Raw genomic sequence first — 24,666 nt, 5'->3', positions numbered from 1 at the left:
TATCCGTTCATCTGTCAGTGGGCATTTAGGTTGTTTCCATGTCTTGGCTATTGTGCGTAGTGCTGCTTTGAGCATTGGGTGGGGATGGGGGTGTGAATGTATCTTTTTGAATTATAATTTTGTCTGGATATATGCCCAGTAGTGAGATTGCTGGGTCATGTGGTAGTTCTGGCTTTTAGTTTTTTGAGTAACCTCAGTACTGTTTTCCATATTGGCTGCACCAGCTCACATTCCTGTCACAGTGTACAAGTGTCCCCTTTTCTCCACCGCCTCTCCAGTATTTGTTACTTGTAGACTTTTTAATGATGGCCATTCTGACTCGTGTGAGGTGGTCCCTCATTGTAGTTTTGATTTGCATTTTTGTAATAGTTCGCAGTGCTGAGCGTCTTTTCATGTGCCTGTTGTTTTAGTTGCCAAGTTGTGTCCAACTCATTTGTGACCCCATGGACTAGCCTGCTAGGCTTCTCTGTGCATGGGCTTTCCCAGGCAAGAATACTAGAGTGGGCTGCCATTTGTTTCTCCAGGGGATCTTCCCAATTCAGGAATTGAACCTGCATCTCCTGCATTCACAGGTGGATTCTTTACCACTGAACCACCAGGAAAGCCTGCATGTGCCTGTTGGCCATCTGTAAATACTCTCTTTTTGAACTGTTCTTGATATTGATGCATAGAATTGTCACCAAACCTTTCTAGTTCTATTGTAGTTGGGGATTTGCCTTTCTCGTTTTGAAATTAGGACTCTACTTCTCCTCTTTAATCTTTAGAAACGTCTTCCATTTTATGTCATGATTCACACAGGTCACTGATAGCCTGTAGCAATTTTTATTCACAGATTTATTTTGACTAAAGCATCATTATAAGAACTAGATGCTTTCTTAATATTTTTTGCCTACTTTTCCCTTCATTCCTCTTTGAGTATTTGACCTAAAAAAATTTAGTGGCATATGGAGAGGGAGAATTTAAAAGGACATACTGAATAGTGAAGCACTAGAGTATCTGGAATGATTATTTGTCTGAAGCATCTCTGAAAATGAACAGACCGTTGTTTGTTTTCGTGACATGTATTTTGTTGTCAGGCATTTGTGAAACTATGAGAGACACAGGATTGTATTCCAAAATGCTAAGTAGGATTATGTTATGAAAATGTCAGTAAGTACTAATAAAACAATATACAGGTGATTTATGCTTAGTTGTTACACCGAAACCACAGTCGTTACGTTCTCTCATGTGCAGGGACTTGGAATGTGAATGTAAGTGGGGAATTGCATTGCTGAACCACTCCTTTAACACTTCTGGTCAGTCAGGTTTCCTTCTATAACTTCTTTCATGCCTTAGAAGCTCTGGAAAATGTAGCTGTGGCCAGTTGTCTAAGCCTTCCCTCCCCTAACTCCAAACCTCCTTTTTCTTTTCCTGAGAGATGCAGTGGAGATGGAGGAAGGAAGCAAGTAAGTAGTAAAGTATTCCACTTTCTTCCCTTGCGTTGTGCATTCTTAGTAATTGAAACCAGCTGTGACTTTCCATGGACTGTTATTCCTGCTGTGGTGGGGACTCTGTGGTAGATAACATCACAGAACAAGTCAGTGCTTTTCTCTCTTAATGATAAATATCATTGCTTACCTACCTCACTATATGCCTCATGGATTATTAAATTTTTATTCTTAAAATATAACCGACTCCATTTGATTGTAAGAGGATTTATTAGTAACGAATCATGATATCTTTAATTTCTTGATTAAAGATGATCAATCTCAGTTTTATTTCATTATACTCAAAGCTATCTGATTTACCACAGAATATCTGATTCTCACACTACATAAGTTTTGCAGAGGTGGTATATGTTAATTTCTCTTCTATCCACTTAATTGACAGATATTTATTGAAGATTTGAAATATGCATGAACCTTTCTCTTTGTCTATAACCAAAGTTACAGTTGGGATTTTTTACTCACGGTGGTATTAAAAAAGAACGTAGTAGAAAAAGGCTCTAAAGACTCAGATTCCCTTTTTAGCTTTTGACTTGCTGCAAAGTAAATTATTTTAAATCTCTGTAACCAGATTTTCTAGCATGGTCTCCATTAATTTGGTTTCTGTGTGTTTCACACTGAAGGAAAAAAATTAGAATCCCAAACTCTGAGCAGTAGGAACGTCAGAATTAGATTTTTTCAGAGAGCTGCACATTATTTTCTTGCTCTTTCATTTGTTACCCTTTTAAATAAATGAATGTATCTAACTCAGAATGGCAAAGCAATCTTCTTTTCTAGGCAGTTCCTCTGCTGTGTGTTGGATAATGCTAGTTTACGTGGTGACTGTTACCATGTTTGAGGTTATGTTGTATATAAATAAAAATAAATGGTGTTTTTAAAAGGAGTCAGATATCCTGGGGGGAGATTCTGAGTGTTCAATTGCCAAAGTTTCAAGTAGGTCACAGAAATTTGACTTAGATTTATTTATCACTACTTTATTATAAGTTTCTGGGAAGAAGAGAACACAATTTTACCTTCGGCTTCTGACAAGGCAGAACAAATTTAGGTTCATTAGAAAACAAGAATAAATGTTAAAAAAGGAAAACAACCGTAACTTTATTTGGCATGTTTCATCCCTATACACTGTGTAGAATTGTAAAATACTTATTTTACGTGAGGTTGGTCATAACAACACCTGTTAAATGATGGTCTTTGTCAAGCAGCTAGTTGCATTGTTCTAATCCCTGGCCTTTTTTACCTTCCAGAACTGTATAATATTTTGGTACTGCTTTTGAAATATCTAGGAGGAGCCTGATGGGCTGCTGTCCATGGGGTCGCACAGAGTTGGACACGACTGAAGCGACTTAGCATACATGCATGCATTGGAGAAGGAAATGGCAACCCACTCCAGTATTCTTGCCTGGAGAATCCCAGGGGTGAGGGTGCCTGGTGGGCTGCCGTCTATGGGGTCACACAGAGTCGGACATGACTGAAGCGACTTAGCAGCAACAGGGCCAAAAGAGTTTTAGGGGTCTTCCCAGGTGGCATTAGTGGTAAAGAATCCACCTGCCAATGCAGGAGACAGAAGAGGTGCAAGTTCGATCCCTGGATCGGGAAGATCCCCTGGAATAGGAAATGGCACTCTACTTCAGTATTCTTGCCTGGAAAATCCCATGGGCGGAGGAGCCTGGTGGGCTACAGTCCATGGGGTCGCAAAGAGTTGGACAAGACTGAACACGTGAGCACAAAGGGATTTTAAGATGGCTAGTTCAGAAGTCATAAGGTAGAGAGAGCAGGACTGCTGCTTTGTTCAGGTTTTCTGGTGTTACCAAGGCAAGGTGACAGCATGCTCTCAGATATGCCTGTGACTTTTTCAGTATTTACCTTAATGAAATCCTCTCTAAGAAACACAGGATCATGAATTTGTGTTTTGGTGTTAGTTTTCCCCACATAACTATAAAGACTATGGAGAAGTGCACACATCACAAGGCACTAAATAAGTATTAAATCAAACATTAATTTTTTTCCTTCTTGCATAACTGTATTTCACTAGAATTGCTCCTGCTTTCTAGACTCCTGAAGAACCATTTTTTTTTGTTGTGGTTAGTAGAGAAAAAGGAACTTTGATACAATTTCTTCTTAGTACAATGAAAACATACTTGATATTTCATGCAGAATATTTTTTTATTTTTTCTTGAAAATTACATTTTACTTAGTATTTATGAAAATGTTTATAAAGTTTTGTTTATGTTTAGGTATAATATATTTTTGGAATCTATAGCTTGAAGGTATTTTTAATTTTAAATCCATGTATTCTAAGCCAAAATTTCAGAGAAGGACTCTATTACCCTCCACCATTGTAAAGAGATCTCTAGTAGAGAAGGCTGTGAAAAGAAGCTCTATTTTAGGAATGATGTTTAAGGCTAACTTAAAAGAAAAAAATGATACATTTTTGGTTTTCCATGAACCTGTTATATGATTGGGCTTCCCTGGTGGATCAGATGGTAAAAAAAAATTTGCCTGCAAGGCGGGAGACTCGAGTTTGATCCCTGGGTTGGGAAGATCCCTTGGAGAAAGGAATGGTATTTTTACTTTCAGAATTCCATGGACAGAGGAGCCTGGCAAGCAAGCTACAGTCCATGGGGTCGCAGAGATTCGGACACGACTGAGCAACTAACACTTTCACTTTCATTATATGATTAGATCACAATTTATATAGCCCTTCCAGTTTTAAATACTTTCCTTGCTTACCTTTTTATATTCTCAATAGTGTGATGACTATATTTGTATAAATATTTGTCAGCACCTCTGATTATCTCTAAGAATTACTGTGCTAAATGTTATGAACTTCTTTGCCAAATTGCTTTCTAGAAAAGTTGTCCTAGTTTACACTTTCATAGTTAGTGTTTATAGTAGTACATACTTACCACATTCTCACCAGTACTGAGTACAGAAGCTACAAAGTCTATGTGACCATCCACAGATTCTCAGAATTATAGACGGAAAATCTGAAGAGTTTGTCTGGTCCAACATTTTGCGGAGGAGGATAATGAGTCTCAGATAATTACTTAAAATAAGTTGAAGTCAGGTTAGTATTTTAGTTTTTCTGGATTTCTGATTTCAGTATTGTTTTTATCAGAGAATACTGCTTTATTATTTACTGAATGTTTATTATAGCATGATGAGTTGCTATACTGGACAGTTTGATTTTTAAAAATCTAATCTCCCCAGTAACTCGAGTGGTGAGTAGCTTGAAACTGTTTTACCATTTGTAGGGAAGAGGAGCTAAAGAGACTGAGAGCAGTCTTCAAATGCTGAATGTGGAACAAGGAAAATAGGTAGAATTCACAGGGAAATATGTTGGCTTAATATAAGGAAGAACTTTCCTAAAGAGTACAGTAGTGCTATTCACTAAAGAAAGAGGAGGCTGCCTTTGAGTTTCACTGCTCTCCTGCTCTATTTTGAAAGTATTTAAGCCTAGTCTGTGTTTGCCAGGAATGTGGAAAACACATTCAGGATGCGTGGAGTCCATGTATTGAATAAGAAAACTCGTTGACTAAAGGTAATGTTCTAAAGAATGTGGTAGAGTACCTGGCATGAAGTTAAATGCCCAATAATGATAGCTATTATAAATTTTTATTATATCATTTATTAGATAGAAAGATGCCATGTAGTCCCTGAAGCTAGTGACAGAATAAGCAGAGATGTTAATAAGTAATGAAAGAAGTAGCAAAGAAGAATGGAGAGAGACGCTAAAGCCAAACCTTTCTGTCTCAGAAAGCCAAAGAGAGTTTCTAGGAGATAGTCGATTTGTTGTAAATATCAGTTTTAGGTTAAAAAGAAAGACTAATGTCATATAAAGATGAAAAACATACGATGAAAGAAATTAAAACCACCCATAATCCCCTATCTAGAGATAAAAGTTGCTAACATTTTATTCTTTTCAGATCTTTGAACATGAATTTAAAAGCATAAATGAGTAGATTTAGGTATATCACTAAACATCTTAAGTCTCTTTTATCACTTAGACATAAGCATATCTTGATATCAGTAAATATGTATATGTACTGTAATTTTCTATTGCAGCATAGAATCCATTACAGGATTCAACATAATAGTAGATATTCTGGTAATTTGTTTTCCCACTTTATAAACAATGTTCACTTACCTCTGTCTTTGGTGCCACTTCATAGTTGAGGCTGTCTTTTTTGCCTCAACTGTATTTGTCCTTTTTTTAGTTATTATCTTTGGCTGCCCTTGTCTTTGTTGCTGCACGAGCTTTCTCTAGTTGCGGCGAGCATGGCTCCTCTCTAGTTGCAATGCGTGGGCTGCTTGTTGTGGTGGTTTCTCTTGTGGCAGAGCACAGGCTCTAGGGCGTGGGCTCGGAAGTTGTAGCCCATAGACTTAGTTGCCCTTCGGCATGGGGAATCTTCCCCGGCCAGTGATCAAACCCATCTCCCTTGCATTGGCAGGTGGATTCTTAACCACTGGACCAGGGAAGTTCCAGTCCCTTAATTTTTTTCATCTTTTCTTACCCTCTTGCAGTCTATTCTTTATACTTTTGAATGGACAAATGCCATGACAAGCATTTTGTACATACATCTTTGTGTGCATGTTTTTTGTTTGTTTTTTGGCTGCAGCATGTGGGATCTTAGTTCCCTAACCGGGATTGAACCCACGGTCCCTACAGTGAAAGCGTGGCATCTAAACCACTGGATTCCTAGGGAAGTCTGTTTTGTTTTTAGACTAATTAGTTAGAGGTGGAATTGCTGGGTCCGACTAGTGGGTATGCATAGTTGAGATTTTTATATATATTGTAGGTTCGCCCCCCCATAAAGGTTTTTTAAAGTTTACTGTTTTTAAATACCAGAAAGTCCTTTCACATATGTGAAGGTCCCATTTCCCTATACCCTTGCCAACAATCTTTTTAATTTGATAGTCTTAGAAATTCTTGATCTCACTAAATTTCATACCAGCCTGTTACCTGTGAATGTTTATGAGATTGCTAGAGAAAGGGTTAAGCTAGGGATTGCAAATATCTCTAATACCGTTGTTTCCTTTTCTGAAGTAGCAGTGGTTGATCGCATCTGAATTAATTCCTTAAGGACAGTTATAATATTTTGTGTACAAATGAAGTTCTTGAGTGAAGGGGGAAGAACTATTAACAGAAAAACATAGTGGTTGACTTGATCCATTCGGTTCTGAGATCTTCTGTCCTACTGCTAGTACACATGGGTGGCTGTGGTGGAAATTGAATGTTACTGCCTTTGACATTTTTAAAGTGAGGGAACAACTAGTAGAGGACTGTCATTTCGTAGATACAATTTATTTTTCTCCATTAAAGGAGTCCTTCCTCCCCAAAAGTACGGTTGTTGAACTTAAACCAAGTAAAAATTATAAAATTTAATAAGCTCTCAGATATGATTGGAAGTCTTATATATACTAGCTATGCTTTTAATTTTGCACTTAACGGCCTAAGGAGATGTATTGGATGTCCATACCTAGGAGCTTCCGGGTTTGTTGTTCTCTTATTTTTATTAAAGGCAGATATCAGCAATTTTGTTTTGAATCTTCTTTTAAGGGCATTTTGTGTAATTTGTTTTGGCTACTAAGGTAGAATAGTTGCTGAACGCTGATAGTTTGCCTGTGCAGAGTGTAGGGATTTAAAATTGACAAACAATAAATTATTAAAAAATTGTTTGGGTTTCTATAACAATTCATTTTGTTGTTATCTGAGAAGGAGAGAAGTTTCAGAGTATATTCTCTGTGGTTACTAGGACTGCTGTGGGTGATTTGCGTGGCTGTCGTACCTACGTGGGAGGGTATAATGTCACCTAGACTTTGCAGAACTGTCTGAATAAGATGGCAGGGAACGTGAAGGACTGATTGTCAAGAAGGGAGAACAGATACACGAGAGACAGAATTTAGTCTGTTGACTCTTGTCAACACATGGTTAAACTGAAATCCTGTAAGTGTATCAAACCTTGCATGTGCTTAGAAGGATTGATATGAATTTTTAATTTAATCTTGAAGGTAGACTGGCTGTAGTTGAAGCTAAGTAAAAACAAGTATGTTTTAATTAAAATCTTTGGTTGCGGGTTAAGAAGAAAACCTAGCTTGTGAGCAAAATGGAATTTATTAGGTCATTGTTGAGTCTCACTGAATGTAAGAATAAACCTATAGCACCTTAGTTTAAGCACGTGAGTTCAGCAAAATGATTAAGGGTAAGATTGGGCCCACCTTGTTCAAGTGCCTATTCCTTGTCCAGTTTGTGATGGCACAGAATATGTGCATGTGTGCTAAGCTGCTTTAGTTGTGTCCGACTCTTTGTGACCCTGTGGATTGTTGCCTGCCAGGCTTCTCTGTCCATGGGATTCTCCAGGCAAGAATACTGCCATGCCTTCCTACAGGGAATCTTCCGGACCCAGGGATTGAGCCCGAGTCTGGTATTCTCCTGCCTTGGCAGGCAGGTTCTTTACCACTAGCATCACCTGGGAAGCCCTATGGAATATGGAACCATCTAATAAATATATCTGTGGTTATAGGAGGCCATTGGGATGTGGAGTGGGGTGTAAGTCCTTAGGGAAAGTGGACTTGAAGCAAGCTGAATGGGCATTCTCTGAGATGTCTGTTACATTTTTGCTTTATATAGTGGATTACTTTTTATGTTTAGTACTCAGAAACCTTTAAGAGTTATTTATGCATTGTTTAGAGTTTCATTTTAATATAAATAGATAGAGAATAAGACTAAATCCTTTTTGATTTTTATATATCTTAGGCACTTTTTATGTTTGAGATGGCAGCACCTAGGAATAGCATAGTTCCTGCCACATAACACCCTTACCAAATACTAGTGGTTGAATGAATACTAGAGAGGAAACAAGACTCATTCGTAGGTGGCCTTGAATAACAAACTTACAGAGTGAACCCTCGCTCCTCCAGAGTGACCTAGAGACTGCCTTTTAGATTTTTCTTTTCATTGGATTTTTTTTTTTAATTAGGCCAAAGTGAAAAGCCTTTAATCTTGTGAATCACTGAACCAAACAAAAAAAGTTTACTGAGGTCCTTTTGAGGTGCATTTTTGGGGTCTCTAGTTATGTATTGTCACGCATGCTTAGAAAGACTTTTAAAGCCAGATGTTTGATGAAAACATTTTAGAAATATAAAATGTGACACAGCAAAGTGTTTAAAGTTGTCAGTGGTTAGATATTGCTAGGTATTCCACCTTCAAAGTATGGCTGTTCTCTGCTTTTGACCACCTCTGCAGCTACCACCCTAATCCAAGACTTCAGCATTTCCTCTGTAACTGTGCAGAACAACTTCCTAAATGGACTCCCTGCATTCACTTTTATCCCTTGACATTGTGTAATCCAACGGACATGATTTAACTTGGATTACTCACAACTCTGCTGAAAATTCTCCGTATTGCATAGGAACCTGGAATGTTAGGTCCATGAATTATTGGATGTGATCAAATAGGAGATGGCAAGAATGAACATTGACATTTTAGAGGTCCATGAATTGGATGTGATCAAACAGGAGATGGCAAGATTGAACATCGACATTTTGGGAATCAGTGAACTAAAAATGGATAGGAATGGGCAAATTTAATTCAGATGACCATTATATCTTGCTGTGGGCAAGAATCCCTTAGAAGAAATAGAGTGGTCCTCATAGTCAACAGAGGAGTCCAAAATGCAGTACTTGGGTGCAATCTCAAAAGACAGAATGATCTCAGTTCCAGGTCAAACCATTCAGCATCACAGTAATCCAAGTGTATGTCCCAGCCACTAATGCTGAAGAAGTTAAAGTCGAACGGTTCTATAAAGACTGACAACACCTTCTAGAATTAACACCAAAAAAAGTTGTCCTTTTCATCATAAGGGGTTGGAATGCGAAAGTAGGAAGTCAAGAGTTACCTGGGTAACAGGCAAGTTTGGCCTTGGAGTGCAGAATGAAGCAGGGCAAAGGTTAGCAGAATTTTGGCAAGAGAACGCACTGTTCATAGCAAACACTCTTCCAACAGCATGAGAGACGACTTTACACATGGACATCACCAGATGGTCAGTACCAGAATCAGATTGTTTTTACTACCCTATCTAAAAGAGAACCCTTCTTCCACTCTCAATCTTTCTGTTTTACTTTTCTTCATAGCACTTATAACTTGACGGCACATGTTTATATCTAATTCCTCTTCTAGGCCCCAGGCTCTATGCTGCTAAGTCGCTTCAGTCGTGTCCGACTCTGTGCGACCCCATAGACGGCAGCCCACCAGGCTCCGCCGTCCCTGGGATTCTCCAGGCAAGAACACTGGAGTGGGTTGCCATTTCCTTCTCCAATGTGTGAAAGTGAAAAGTGAAAGTGAAGTCGCTCAGTCGTGTCCGACTAGTAGCGACCCCATGGACTGCAACCTACCAAGCTCTATAGGGGCAGGAATTTTGTCTTTTTAAAAAAATTTATTTTTAACTGAAGGATAATTGTGTGGAATTTTGTCTGCCTTATTCACTCCTGTATCCTCAGTGCCTTGCACATAGTGGACACTCAGTAAATATTTGTTGACTATGTGAATAAATACACGTTTATGTACTCTGGGTATTCAGTGGGGGATACGGTGTCTTACGGACCAAGCACTGGTAAATGTGAGGCTAACTGTTGAATGTAGGAGATAGGAAGAAAAAAAGTCATTGACATCCCATAGCATGTATATATTTTTTAGGAAGTTGGTGGAAATGGTTGTTTTTGTAGTTAGAATTGATGTTTTATCAAACCACATTTGGTTATGTTTCATTTAAGATGAAGACGATGACTTTGTGGGTAAGAAGGCAGCCTCTAAATCAAAAGAAAATGGAGGATCTACAAATAGTTATCTTGGAGCATCAAACATGAAAAAGAATGAGGAAAATACTAAGACCAAGAATAAGCCTTTGTCACCAATAAAACTTACCCCCACATCAGTGCTTGATTATTTCGGAACTGGAAGCATCCAAAGATCAGATAAGAAGATGGTGGCAAGCAGAAGAAAAGAGGTGAGTGTTCTCCGTGCAGGCAAGAATGTTCAGGATTTGTCCCTGTTCACTGTTGTTAATCAGAGGTGAGATGTGAACTTTATAAATAAATCAACGTTTTATTGATGAAAATAATTTTCCTATGGGTAGAATGTGTGGCTGCTATTTTGGAGCATGAAGAAATTGGCATATCACACATTGAAGCTTCTAATATTTGAAAGTGGGAAAGATCATTTAAATCATGAGAATAAATTGTAATTCTTAGTGTTTAAATACTCATAATTTTACCATTAACCTCAGCTAGACAGAACTGGACAATATAATTGTTCCCAAGTGAGGTAATGAATATGTAACTTAGAGCCCACCTGTTCTGTACATTTGACCTTTCAGACTGATGGTTGGATTCATTTTTTTGGACACTTAGGAAACAGAAATACAGATAAATAAAGTAGTTTCCTGCGTGGAAACCTGGCACATGGTGTGTGTGTTGATTTCATTAGTTCCTCCATCAGTTCAGTTCAGTCGCTCAGTCGTGTCCGACTCTCCGCAACCCCATGAATCACAGCACGCCAGGCCTCCCTGTCCATCACCAACTCCCGGAGTTCACCCAAACTCATGTCCACAGAGTCGCTGATGCCATCCAGCCATCTCATTCTCCGTCGTCCCCTTCTCCTCCCGCCCCCAACCTTTCCCAGCATCAGAGTCTTTTCCAGTGAGTCCATAAGATAGTGTAATTTCGCTCACTATTGGTTTGCCAATGTTCTGGGCTATTTCTGAAGTCAAGACCTTAGATAGGATTTTGGGGATATTTCTTTTGAATATTTCAATAGAATACGTGAGAAGCATCTGTCTGTAGGGTATTTGCTCATTAGGAAATTGAATGTGATCGTGGAGTAGACGTGAACATAATTTGTTGGCTGATGCTGCATTGAGACTATATTTATCTCTCATTGGTGTATTGGGTTAGCCAAAAAGTTCATTTGGGTTTTTCCATACGGCTTTACAGAAAACCCAAATGAACTTGTTGGCCAACCCAGTATTCATCTACATGTAAGAAAAAGCACCTTACTTTGAATTTAAGGTTTATGCTATTCTTGCTTGATTTTCTTTGAAATATAGCCTTCACAAAATGCAGATGATTCCAGATTAAATGATGAAGCCATTGCCAAGCAATTACAACTTGATGAAGATGCAGAGGTATTGCCATTTTCATTAGATAATCGTAATCATTGGAGTTGTCACTTACTATTTAGTCTACTCAGGCAGACAATTAGTCTTATTTTGAATTGAGCCTCATTCTAAGAGTTATGTGTAAAATAAGATCTAAAACTATATGAAAACCTAAGTTTATATAAAAGATAAATGATGAGAACAGAGGATAATTGTTTAAAGATTTATTATTAGAGTTCTTTGAATGAAAACTTCCTTTTGTATAATTAAAATAATTTAACTTGGTCATATCTCTTTTCACTCTGGACAGTCTCATCTACTTCTGTGGCCTTAAGTAGACTAGCATATGTTCAGTTCAGTTCAGTCGCTCAGTTGTGTCCGACTCTCCGCGACCCCATGAATCACAGCACGCCAGGCCTCCCTGTCCATCACCAACTGCCGGAGTTCACTCAAACTCATGTCCATTGAGTCGGTGATGCCATCCAGCCATCTCATTCTCTATCGTCCCCGTCTCCTCCCACCCCCAATCCTTCCCAGCATCAGAGTCTTTTCCAGTGAGTCAACTCGTCGCATGAGGTGGCCAAAGTATTGGAGTTTCAGCTTTAGCATCAGTCCTTCCAGTGAACACCCAGGATTGATCTCCTTTAGAATGGACTGGTTGGATCTCCTTGCAGTCCAAGGGACTCTCAAGAGTCTTCTCCAGCACCACAGTTCAAAAGATTCAATTCTTCACTGATCAGCTTTCTTCACAGTCCAACTCTCACATCCATACATGACCACGGGAAAAACCATAGCCTTGACTAGGCGGACCTTTGTGGTCAAAGTAATGTCTCTGCTTTCTAATATGCTATCTAGGTTGGTCTTAACTTTCCTTCCAAGGAGCAAACGTCTTTTAATTTCCTGGCTGCAGTCAGCATCTGCAGTGATTTTGGAGCCCAAAAACATAAAGTCTGACACTGTTTCCACTGTTTCCCCATCTATTTCCCATGAAGTGATGGGACCAGATGCCATGATCTTCGTTTTCTGAATGTTGAGCTTCAAGCCAACCTTTTCACTCTCCTCTTTCACTTTCATCGAGACGCTTTTGAGTTCCTCTTCACTTTCTGCCATAAGGGTAGTGTCATCTGCATATCTGATGTTATTGATATTTCTCCCGGCAATCTTGATTCCAGCTCGTGCTTCTTCCAGCCCAGCGTTCCTCATGATGTACTCTGCATATAAGTTAAATAAGCAGGGTGACAATATACAACCTTGACGTACTCCTTTTCCTATTTGGAACCAGTCTCTTGTTCCATGTCCAGTTCTGACTGTTGCTTCCTGACCTGCCTGCAGGTTTCTCAAGAGGCAGGTGAAGTGGTCTGGGATTCCCATCTCTTTCAGAATGTTCCACAGTTTATTGTGATCCACACAGTCAAAGGCTTTGGCATAATCAATGAAGCAGAAACAGATGTTTTTCTGGAACTCTCTTGCTTTCTCCATGATCCAGCGGATGTTGGCAATTTGATCTCTGGTTCCTCTGCCTTTTCTAAAACCTGCTTGAACATCTGGAAGTTCACGGTTCACATATTGCTGAAGCCTGGCTTGGAGAATTTTGAGCATGACTTTACTAGAGTGTGAGATGAGTGCAATTGTGCGGTAGTTTGAGCATTCTTTGGCATTGCCTTTCTTTGGGATTGGAATGAAGACTGACCTTTTCCAGTCCTGTGGCCACTGCTGAGTTTTCCAAATTTGCTGGCATATTGAGTGCAGGACTTTCACAGCATCATCTTTCAGGATTTGAAATAGCTCAATTGGAATTCCATCACCTCCACTAGCTTTGTTCGTAGTGATGCTTTCTAAGGCCCACTTGACTTCACATTTCAAGATGTCTGGCTCCAGGTGTGTGATCACGCCATCGTGATTATCTTCGTCATGAAGACCTTTTACGTACAGTTCTTCTGTGTATTCTTGCCACTTCTTCTTAATATCTTCTGCTTCTGTTAGGTCCATACCATTTCTGTCCTTTATCGAGCCCATCTTTGCACGAAATGTTCCCTTGATATCTCTTATTTTCTTGAAAAGGTCTCTTGTTTTTCCTGTTCTGTGGTTTTCCTCTATTTCTTTGCATTGATTGCTGAGGAAGGCTTTCTTATCTCTCCTTGCTATTCTTTGGAACTCTGCATTCAGATGCTTATATCTTTCCTTTTCTGCTTTGCTTTTCGTTTCTCTTCTTTTCACAGCTATTTGTAAGGTGTCCTCAGACAGCCATTTTGCTTTTTTGCATATCACTAATGAATATGTTCCGTTCCGTTCAGTTGCTCAGTCGTGTCCGACTCTTTGCGACCCCGTGGACTGTAGCCTACCAGGCTCCTCCGTCCATGGGATTCTCCAGGCAAGAATACTGGAGTGGGTTACCGTTTCCTTCTCCAGGAGATCTTCCCGACCCAGGGATGGAACCCGGGTCTCCCGCATTGGAGGCAGACGCTTTAACCTCTGAGCCACCAGGGAAGCTCCCTAAATCTACATTCATTCAGAGTACTGTTTGTAGTAAACCTGTTATATTCATTTAATGAGTGTTTACTGAGCACTTAATCTGGCACACTTCTAGGTGTTAAGGCTGCTGCAGTTTAAAAAAATACTGTCAGGTCATTATAAATGCTATGAGGACAAGTAAAGGGATAGCTACTTTTGGGGGGTCAGTCAATGGAGTTATTTAAATCAGAGGTTAGCAAACCCCTCTGAGGAAATGACATTGGGGCATAAAATTAAGTGGTAAGCTTCCCTCCACTTGGAGGAAGATTTTCTCTAAACAGAAAAGCAGGTGCAAGTCTCCTGAGGTGGAAATGTTTGAGCTTGATGACTTTGAAAGAAATAGCAGCAAATCTTGTTAAGTCATGACTGGTCTTTGGTACCTACCAGAAGGACTTGGGATGGAAAGGAGTCTGGATTTTAGTCTCTGTGAGATGAGAAGACATTGGAGTACTGAGTAGAGAAATGGCATGACTTGATGGATCTTAAAAGAAAATTATTCTGGCTGTTATGAAGGTAATAAACCATGGTGGGGCAAAATCAGATCAGTTTGGAGACTGTTGGAGTTGGGCGGGGGCAAGAAACAATGTTGGCTTGTACCAGGGTGGTGGTAATGGAAGAGGTGGTCAGAAGTAGTCACAATCTATATGTGCTTTTTTGAAGATATAACCTTCAAGTTGTTGCTGATAGACTGAATGTAAGGTACGAGGGAAAGAGAAGATTCAAAGATAACTCCATGTTTTTTGGGCTTGAGCAACTAGGTGAATGGTGTTATCATTTATTAAGACTGGAACATTGGTACAGGGAAGTCAAGAAATCTGTTTTGCTCAGAAATGCCTAATAGGCTTCCAGATGGAGATGTAGAGTGGGTAGTTGGTAGAGGAATCTGGAGCTCAGGGGCGAGGTCTAAGCTGAAGATACTTATTTGGGATCAGTAGCATTTGAATGGTATTAAAACCAGTGTAACTAGATGAGATCATGGAGAGAATGTAAACAGGAAAGAAGTGTCAGAATTGAGCTCTGGGGCACTGTTAACAATGAGAGGTCAGGAAGAGGAGGAGGATCAAGCAGAGGAGATTTACCAAAGTGGCTAGGGAAGTGGAGCAATCAGGAAAGCTTGGTATTTTATGGAAGCCAAGTGAAGAAGGTTATTTCAAGGACAAGTGTTCATCTCTGTCAGAGGCTCCAGACCTTGGTTCCTGTTGTTTGAACCCTCTTCCTGTTTATTAGCTTAAATGTTGCTTTCTCATATTCCCTAAACTATGTTAGAAATCCCTTCTGTGTACTTTGCTGAACCCCCTGTAGCTACTGTTAACATTTAAGTGTCTTCTTAAATTGCTATTTAAATGTCTTCTGTATGTCGACTTTAAAGTCTGCCTATCAGGGGTGTTTATATCACAGCTATTGTACATTAGCGCCCGTGTTAGTGCTTGGCAAGGAAGAGGCTCTTGATAACGGTTGTGAGAGAACAGTATTCCAGTCTTCTGCAGTGTATGTTGCTGTTCATGTTTTATTGATTTGGCAGTTTATAGTTTGTGTTTTCAAAATCTTTTTCCATCTTACTGTCTATACTGAATTTGATAAACTATATACAGGTATCCATGTGACTCAGGGTAGCACACATGGCCTAGGTAAAACAGTGGAGTGAGTTTTAGGGACCTGACTTCTTATCTGTCCCAGATACTGAAGGCTTACCCTATGCTTTCCAAACCAGGTGTGGCACTTTGTATCACAATCCTCTGTTTTCCCATTTCTGTCACATTCTTTCAGAATCTTGTTTGGGTAGTTTATTAGTCTATGAAGGACTTTCAGGGTGTTAATAACTGACTGATGCTGTCCTTCTTAATTATCCCTCTAAGAGCGTCTATTTTCCTCCCCTCCCCTTCACTTTCGCCTTTTTGTTTATTCATCTAGTGAATGTGTACCCGGAATCTAACTTGCAAGTCAGTATGTTAAACACTGTCTGCTATGATAAACATTGTATTAAAATATAAGACTTTTGATCACATAATATCCTAATTACCAATAATGAATTTCTAATGGAAGTATTTAAATTTCTTCTAAAACAACTAGAATCCTGTTTCAGTTCAGTTCAGTTCATTCGCTCAGTCGTGTCTGACTCTTTGTGGCCCCATGAACCACAGCACGCCAGTCCTCCCTGTCCATCACCAACTCCCGGAGTTCACTCAAACTCATGTCCATCGAGTCAGTGATGCCATCCAGCCATCTCATTCTCTGTTGTCCCCGTCTCCTCCTACCCCCAATCCCTCCCAGCATCAGAGTCTTTTCCAGTGAGTCAACTTGTCTCATGAGGTGGCCAAAGTATTGCAGTTTCAGCTTTAGCATCAGTCCTTCCAATGAACACCCAGGATTGATCTCCTTTAGAATGGACTGGTTGGATCTCCTTGCAGTCCAAGGGACTCTCAAGAGTCTTCTCCAGCACCACAGTTCAAAAGCATCAATTCTTCGGCGATCAGCTTTCTTCACAGTCCAACTCTCACATGCATACATGACCACTGGAAAAACCATAGCCTTGACTAGGCAGACCTTGGTTGGCAAAGCAATATCTCTGCTTTTTAATATGCTATCTAGGTTGGTCATAACTTTCCTTCCAAGGAGTAAGCGTCTTTTAATTTCATGTTTACTAGAAGTCTACTTCTACATAGTGTGAAATTTTAGAAAAATGATGTGAAGTTCAACCAGAAATCCTTGCAGGACCCCTGGAAGTTTAGAGTTTGGAGGAACTTTATATGATGAATTTTGTTTGTTTGTTTTAGAAATTAGATGTACAGTTCAGTTATGGTAAAGAAATGCTAGGCAACAGCATACTGATGTGCGCCTGTCTGGCTGGCTTGTAGTTCTGTGTAGCTTGAGTTAATTCATTTTATAAACAAGAGGAGGTTTGGTTACTGAGTTCTTACCAGGCTTATACCAGTTTGCAAATCTTTTCTTTTGGATTGGTTTTGAGGTCCTTTCCTTTGTTTGAATAACGTATTGTATTAGGCCATTTTATCGGGGAGCATAAGATTATAATGAGAAATATAATCTGTTTCCACACATTTCTCTTCTAGAAGAGTTCCATTTAACTGAAAGTAACAATTGTACTATTTGGAAATAACAGCGAGGTAACTAGAATGTCTGTGTGTTATATTAGCATGTTAGGAAAACTTCTGGTATAATGACTTAAATTTTCAGAAGTTAAAACAGAGAAATTACTACTGTGTTGTATACCTTAAACTAGTATAAAATTGTTAAGTCTGCTGTACTTCTGTTAAAAAAAAAAGAACAGATACATTTGAGTTAGTAATTGAAAATAGAAGTTTGATATTAATGATGGTTGCATTAGTTTGTATCTTACTGTCATGTGTAAAGAAATTATATAATTTTCTTGATTTATTCAGTTTTTTGTGCCCCCACCCAGGCTATTGCTTTTTGTGTTAGGATAATGATTCTTTTCTGAGCCCTTCTTAGAGTTTAGAATAAATAGAAATGAGAGATCTGTAAGTATTGCATTGGGACCATTAAGAAAAAGCTAAAGACTTGGATCTTTATGCTCAGATCCATGTATCTTGCCTGCAAAACTAGCAATATATATTCTGCAATCTAATTTGACTTAGCAAAACAAACCTGTGATACTTCTAAGTGAAAAAATGTCATAGTTACTTTCTAGAAACTGTTTTTCCAGTTTCTTTTAAGTATCAAGAACCGAACATTTTAAAGCTTTTTATTTATAAAAAGGAAAAAAAAGCAACTTACTGTGTTGACACTTTTTACAGCTGGAGAGACAACTGCATGAAGATGAAGAGTTTGCTAGAACGTTAGCCATGTTGGATGAAGAACCCAAGACCAAAAAGGTAGTGTTTTACCAGGCTGTTTGCACTTTGAATATACAATACAGATCAGTGTTTCCTTTCAGACCTTTGTATTCTAGGCTCTGGAGATATAACTATGAATAACTCTACTAGAGAGATGCTTAAAATTATTTCAGTTAACGAAAATGTTTTTGGGGAAGCTCATTGAGAAGCTTATTCTTCCTAAAGGAAGATTGATAGGACCAAAGCTAATCAGAACCCTTCTTCACAAAAAAGCAAATTGTAACTTTGACTTACTGTCTGTCCCAAAGAGGTTCTTATGTACTTGTTCAGAGCATAACACTGATAAATAAAGATTCCAATGGAATCTAAAGTTTAATAATTATAATATTAATTACTGTCTTTTTAAAAGCATAATTTGTTGTTTGTAGCTAGCTAACTTTAAGATCTGTATTAGGACGGTCTCAAATAGTGAGTATTTTGGGGAATCTCTGAAAGCATCAAGATTTTTTTCTTTAAGCCCTTGATCTCAAAAAAATTAGCCTTATTTCTATTGAATCACACTGTTAATATTGTCAGTATCAATCTGACCGTTTTAAGAGATTTTACAGCAGGCAGATGTAAGGCAATATAGGGAATGGTGGAGACGTTGTCATTAGAAAAGCCTTATTATTTCATCTAAAGACATTCAAATTGAAAATACTGCATCATACACCCCAATTGTAACCTTTCTGTAAAATGGAGTTTTGAAGAGCAGTGGAGAGAATGGACATTTTTTTTTTCTTTTGAGAAAGTACTCTTGTTTTTCTTTTGAGCTTTAGATTCTTGTTAGTCTTTGGGTTAGATTTTAGTTTTTAACTGCATGATGCTAACAGTTTGAGAATTGAGATAAAAGCAGCAGAAACAAGGCTTTCATTTTCAGAATCACAAGGGGGAGCAACTGGGATAGTTTTTTTTAGGTCTGTTTTTATATACTCTTTCATCTGTTTCCCCATCTGTAAAATTGAAAGTAATTAAACATGTTTCATGCCCCAGAAATTTTGTGTAAGAATGAATGAAAATTTATTGCATTGTTTTGCTACTTTGGAAGATGACCCTTAATCTTTGGTTGATTTTAACAACATACTTTGTGGTAAAAGTTTTCCTGTTGTTGCATTTGACAGTTTTTTACATTTTCTTAGACTGAAAAGGACGCAGAAGAGAGAGAGATGTTTTCATCTGTACAAGTCAATTTATGTAAAGCAGAGAAACCTAAATATCCTCATAAAGGTAAAACTAGCAGAACAAAGTAAGCCAGAACATTTATCTTTATAGAAGAAACTTCATGTAACCTTTTGTTTAAACATTTTGTTCAATAATTGCCTGGTATTCTTTTTTAAAAAAATTAATTTTTAATTGGAGGATAATTACTTTATTGTGATGGTTTTGCTATAAATCGGTCATAGGTATACATGTGTCTCCTCCGTCCGGAACCACCCCTCCACCCCTCTCCCCACCCCATCCCTCTGGGTTGTCACAGTACCTGTGTGACAGGTGCCTGTCACATGGTGACGGGTTTGGGTGCCCTGCTTCATATATCAAACTTGCACTGGTTATCTGTTTTGCTTCGCCGACTCTGTGGACATGAGTTTGAGTGAACTCCGGGAGTTGGTAATGGACAGGGAGGCCTGGCGTGCTGTGATTCATGGGGTCGCGGAGAGTCGGACACGACTGAGCGACTGAACTGAACTGAATGTATGTTTCAGTGCTAGTCTGTCAGATCATCCCACCCTTGCCTTCTCCCCCTGAGTCCAAAAGTCTCTTCTTTACATCTGTGTTTCCTGTGCTGCCGTGTACATAGGATCGTTGGTACCATCTTCTAGATTGTATTCAGTTGATATATAGTATTTGTCTTTCTCTTTCTGACTTCCTTCACTCTGTATAATAATTGCCTGGTATTCTTAGGTTGACATAATTTCATAGGAGTACTGCAGCACGTTCTACTTAGATACTTGGCAAACTGTGTGGATGTTAGCTGGTACAGAATGCCTGTCTGCTCTGTAATTGTTGTTTGGCTTCATGGTAATTTCCAAGTGTAGTGCAAGTGTGTGGACTTCAGTACATGAAGACAAAAGACTAGATGTTCCAAGCTCATATAGTTGAATCGTCATCGTCCAGGTCATCTGAAGCTCTTCTGCTAGTTGTCTGTAGGTTTTAGTTTTTTTAAGTGGTCCTGATACCTAACCATGTGCTAGTGGTTAGATGCTAATAGATGGGCTTAATCTTATAAGTATTAATGTATCTGTTCATATAATTTTAGTCTTGAAATCCCAGGATTCTTTCAGACATTATTACAAACAGAATTTTTATGTGACAGGATGTTCTAATTAGTAACTTTTCTCTGTGAATTTCAGATCATTGAAGTTTATCTGTGGAATAAAGTCCATGTTCTCAGATGTAGTTTACTATCTTATTTCAATTAATGAATGATTTATAGTTAGAAAGGCAGATCTCTTATTTTGAACTGGTTACACAAAGAATATACAAATATTTAATTTTTTAAAATATTTTGTATAAACTTAAGAACTGAAGTTGTAATGTGAATGTTATGAAGTCACCATATAACATTATGTCCTACTAAGATTATTCTGTTCAAAAATGAAAAAATAGTCTTGATATTGGGTATCATTTTGCAAAAACAACATTTATAATCCTTTCTTTCTTCCTCATAAAAACAGAACAATTTTCAGATGAAAGAAAGAACTTCAGCCCTAAGAAGCAAACTAAGTGTGAAGGATCAAGTGAATCCCAGCAACGTTCCAGGTCATCAGCTCATAAAACAGGAGAAACTTCTCCAAAAGCCAGTTCTAAGCTGGCACTTTTGAAAAAAAAAGAAGAGAGTTCCAATAAAGAAACAGAGTCTATGGTCTCAAAAAGAAAAGAAAATGTTATTGAGTTAAAAGAGACAAGAACTCCTAAGAAAATCAAAAGTTCTCCAGCTAAAAAAGAGGTAGACATTTTCAAAAAGGGTATCATTGTGGGGGCTGTGTGTGGATCTGGCTTGTTTTCAAATTTTGTCTCTAACTTTGTAAGACATTATAGTATCTTAAGGAGAAGGCAGTGGCACTCCACTCCAGTACTCTTGCCTGGAAAATCCCCTGGATGGAGGAGCCTGGTAGGCTGCAGTCCATGGGGTTGCTGAGGGTCGGACACGACTGAGTGACTTCACTTTCATGCATTGGAGAAGGAAATGGCAACCCAGTCCAGTGTTCTTGCCTGGAGAATCCCAGGGACGGGGGAGTCTGGTGGGCTGCCGTCTATGGGGTCGCACAGAGTCAGACACAACTGAAGTGACTTAGCAGCATAGTATCTTAAAGATACTCTCTTATTTAAAGATGCTGTTGCAGAATAAGGTTATTATTACTAATATAGCTAAATAAGCCAGTATGTATTGAGGGTTAATGTGTATCAGCTACTGTGCTCGTACAGGTGATACGTCATGTAAACTTCACCACAAGAGATATTTACTTTTATTATTCAACTTTTAAAGATGATAAAACAGGCTGAAAGGGTTTAAGTAGCTTTCCCAAGGTCATCTGGTGAGTACGTGGCAGAGTCATTTTGAACTGAGGTTCTCTAAGGCCAGAAAAAAGTAATATAACATTGTGGCTCTGAACGTGAACTCTGGAGCCAGTTTTGGATCATAGCCCTGCCACTGTGCAGATATGTGACCTCAGTTTGGTTACTTCCCCTCTCTCTGCTTTGGTTTCTTCATTTGTAAAATTGGGATAATAATAGTATGCAATGAGATAATGTGTATAACTGCTTGGAACAGTGCCTGGTACATAATACGTGCTATATAAATTTTGGCTATTATTAAAATAACTTATTTGGATTTGTCCTGAATGTATGCCTTTTTGCTCCTGTTTAACAGTGTTGAGATACTGAAATCATTTTCAGAGGGATAAACAGTGAAGTAATGCAGAATGATTTTTAGAAGTTTTTTTTGTTTTCATGTATATTTGAGAAATGTTTCTTAGAGTCTCCAGTTTGAAACCACTTTATTAGGATCATAAGAGAAGCCACTGGTCCTTCAAGCCTCTTTGGCACTTGGAGTTAAGAGCAGAATATTATCTATTTTAAGTGCTCATCACCATTATTTTTTAGTGAAAAACTAAAATGCTGATGATTTCTAGATGCTTTTGTTTTTGGTCAGTGCTAATAAATATGCTTAAGGGAACAATTAACTTTCTGGTCTCAGATTTTTCTTCACAAAGTACTTAGCTGGACAATGAATATTTTTCTTCAGACACACTAAACATGTTCAGTTTACAGACACTTGTCTATTTTTATTAAAGCAGAATAATTTTTAAATGATTCTGTTGTATTCACCTTATTTTTCAAAGTTGGAATAGAAATGACTCAGAGAACTTAAGTAGTTTTGTAAACATGAAAGTCTGTTTTGTAAATTCAGTCTATCTCAGTCAAATAATTTTGACTTCATAAATGAATGTGCTTCAGATTTCTTTTATAATTCGTTTATAATTCAGTTATTTTTTTCTCAAAATTATTGTTATAAATGATCTTCCCATTTTGGCATGCATTGTACTTCCCTGTGACACTAGTTAAAAATATGATTTCCTAGAGCGTGTAGTCTGGGCAGGTATATTTCAACAATCTTCTCAGATGATATGGTTGCACAACATCATTTGAGAACCACTGTTAAAAAGTAGGATTACAGTCTAGGATTAGCCTATAGCCTATGGCACAATTAACTTAAAACTAAAGCAATTTACTCTCTTCTGTTGATTAAATCATTTATTTGTATAAAAGCAGTATTTTGTCTAGTCTCAGAGGAGTTTGAAGTGGCTTACAAGTTAAAAATAATGTAAAATTAGGAAGTGGAAAAAATGACAGAGATCGTTCTTCTAGTGGTTCTTAATTATCTAGGATGTTCTTCCCCCAAATATACACATGCCATGCTGGTTATACCTCTTGTCTCTGGATCAAAAACTTGGAGTGCATCCAGGGATTATAGTTTAAAAGATTTCCCCAGTATTTTCTGAGACACACCCATGGTCAGATCCCTTGAGAGAAACAGAATAGGAGAGATTAGAGCCAGAAGGGAGAGTGGTGGCATATAGAATGTGTCTGCTTTTTGGAGTATAGCTTGTCCCTCATTTGAACCAGGTGTTTATATAAAGCCATTAATTCTCAGACTGCAGTGCTTATTTCCCCAGGAGTACAGGGGATAAATTATTTTAAGGGTATTCAGAGCCAGAGTATATTTTCTTCTGTGATTGTTTACTTGGGAAAAAATTATTTTTTCCACTGAAATACACATGATATATTATGGAATAGAATTTAAAATTCATGTGAATTTTTGAAATAAAATACATCTTTTTGTTTTGTGGCTTGGGGCGAGCCACTTGGCTTGTATGCTCAGTCTACCCTGAGGTTTGTGCCTTTAGAGAGAGTTGAAGGGTTTAAGAAGGGCTGACAGCAGGGCTGTTTGTAAGCCTAGCATGTGTAGATTGGGGCGTACCTGTGTGGCTGAAAATGTTAGTATCAGGATCAAGCACTGAAGTGACTTAATGTTTATTTATTGATAGATATTTTTATTTATTTTTTGATATGTATTTTTAATTTTGTAAGAATTTTGCATGACTTTATTCAGTTTTCTTTCCGTCTCCCCAAAGTCTGTAAGTCCTGACGATGCTGAAAAGAGACGCACTAATTATCAAGCTTACCGAAGCTACTTAAATCGAGAAGGTCCCAAAGCTCTGGGCTCCAAAGAAATACCAAAGGTAAGAATGTTTCAAGACCTCTGGCCTATGGGTCCATGTATGTATTCACTATGTCTATAGGAGCAGAGAATTAATAATTAAAAATGAACAGGGCTTCCCTGGTGGCTCAGTGGTAAAGAATCTGCCTGCCAATGCAGGAGACATGGGTTCGACCCCTGGTCTAGGAAGATCCCACTGCCGTGGAACAGCTAAGCCCGTGCGCTGCAGCTACTGAGCCTGTGCTCTAGAGCCTGAAACTGCAACTACTGAAGCCCGCGTGCTCTAGAGCCGGTACTCTGCAACAGAAGTCACTGCAGTGAGAAGTCCTCACACTGCAAGTAGAGAGTAACCCTCGCTCACCACAAGAAAATTTTAGCCCACACAGCAACAGACCCAGCACAGCAGAAAGTAAATAAATAAAAACATTAGTCACCATCTTTACAAATTAGGAAGTAGGATATGGCAGTCACGAGACTAAAGCTTTTTGCCTTCATGGTACTTAATTATTATAATTGTGAAATGTGCCATAAGGGAAAAATCAGAGATTCTTTTAGGGAATCTGGTTCTTGAGTTGTGGGTGGGGGAACAGTATGACCAGATTTGCATTTCAGGCTGAGCACTCTTGGCTGCTAAATACAGAGTGCAGTGGAGGGAGGGGGGAATAAATACAGGCAGATCAATTAGGAGAGATGGTGAGAAACGATAGAGACTTGTCTAGGGTAGTAGCAGTGACCAGGTTGAAAAGTGAAGTAGCTTCAATGAAAAAGGAAAATCTATAGGACGTGGTGGTATGGCAACCCACTCCAGTGTTCTTGCCTGGAGAATCCTGTGGACGGAGGACCCTGGTGGGCTGCCGTCTGTGGGGTCGCACAGAGTCGGACACGACTGAAGCGACTTACCGTAGCATGCATAGGACGCGGTGGTAATTGGGAGTGGGAACTGA

At 38.7% G+C, this 24,666-nt stretch overlaps 1 protein-coding gene across 2 annotated transcripts in view; it reads left to right on the top strand.

Annotated features, from left to right (window-relative positions):
- The window catches only part of RFC1 (replication factor C subunit 1), a 79,966-nt gene that overhangs the window by 32,313 nt on the left and 22,987 nt on the right, over positions 1-24,666 (top strand). For both annotated transcript variants that reach the window (XM_055435016.2, XM_055435015.2), the window contains exons 5-10: positions 10,257-10,489; positions 11,588-11,665; positions 17,923-18,000; positions 19,140-19,227; positions 20,676-20,947; positions 23,637-23,744. In XM_055435016.2, the coding sequence (XP_055290991.1) occupies positions 10,257-10,489; positions 11,588-11,665; positions 17,923-18,000; positions 19,140-19,227; positions 20,676-20,947; positions 23,637-23,744 (857 nt within the window). The remainder of the gene's footprint in view (positions 1-10,256; positions 10,490-11,587; positions 11,666-17,922; positions 18,001-19,139; positions 19,228-20,675; positions 20,948-23,636; positions 23,745-24,666) is intronic.

Source organism: Moschus berezovskii, chromosome 5 (assembly GCF_049115385.1).
Source record: "Moschus berezovskii isolate FMDL1 chromosome 5, NW_MosBer_1.0, whole genome shotgun sequence".
Lineage (NCBI taxonomy): Eukaryota > Metazoa > Chordata > Mammalia > Artiodactyla > Moschidae > Moschus > Moschus berezovskii.
The sequence above is the reverse complement of the archived record's forward strand: the minus strand, read 5'-3'. Positions and strand labels throughout refer to the sequence as shown.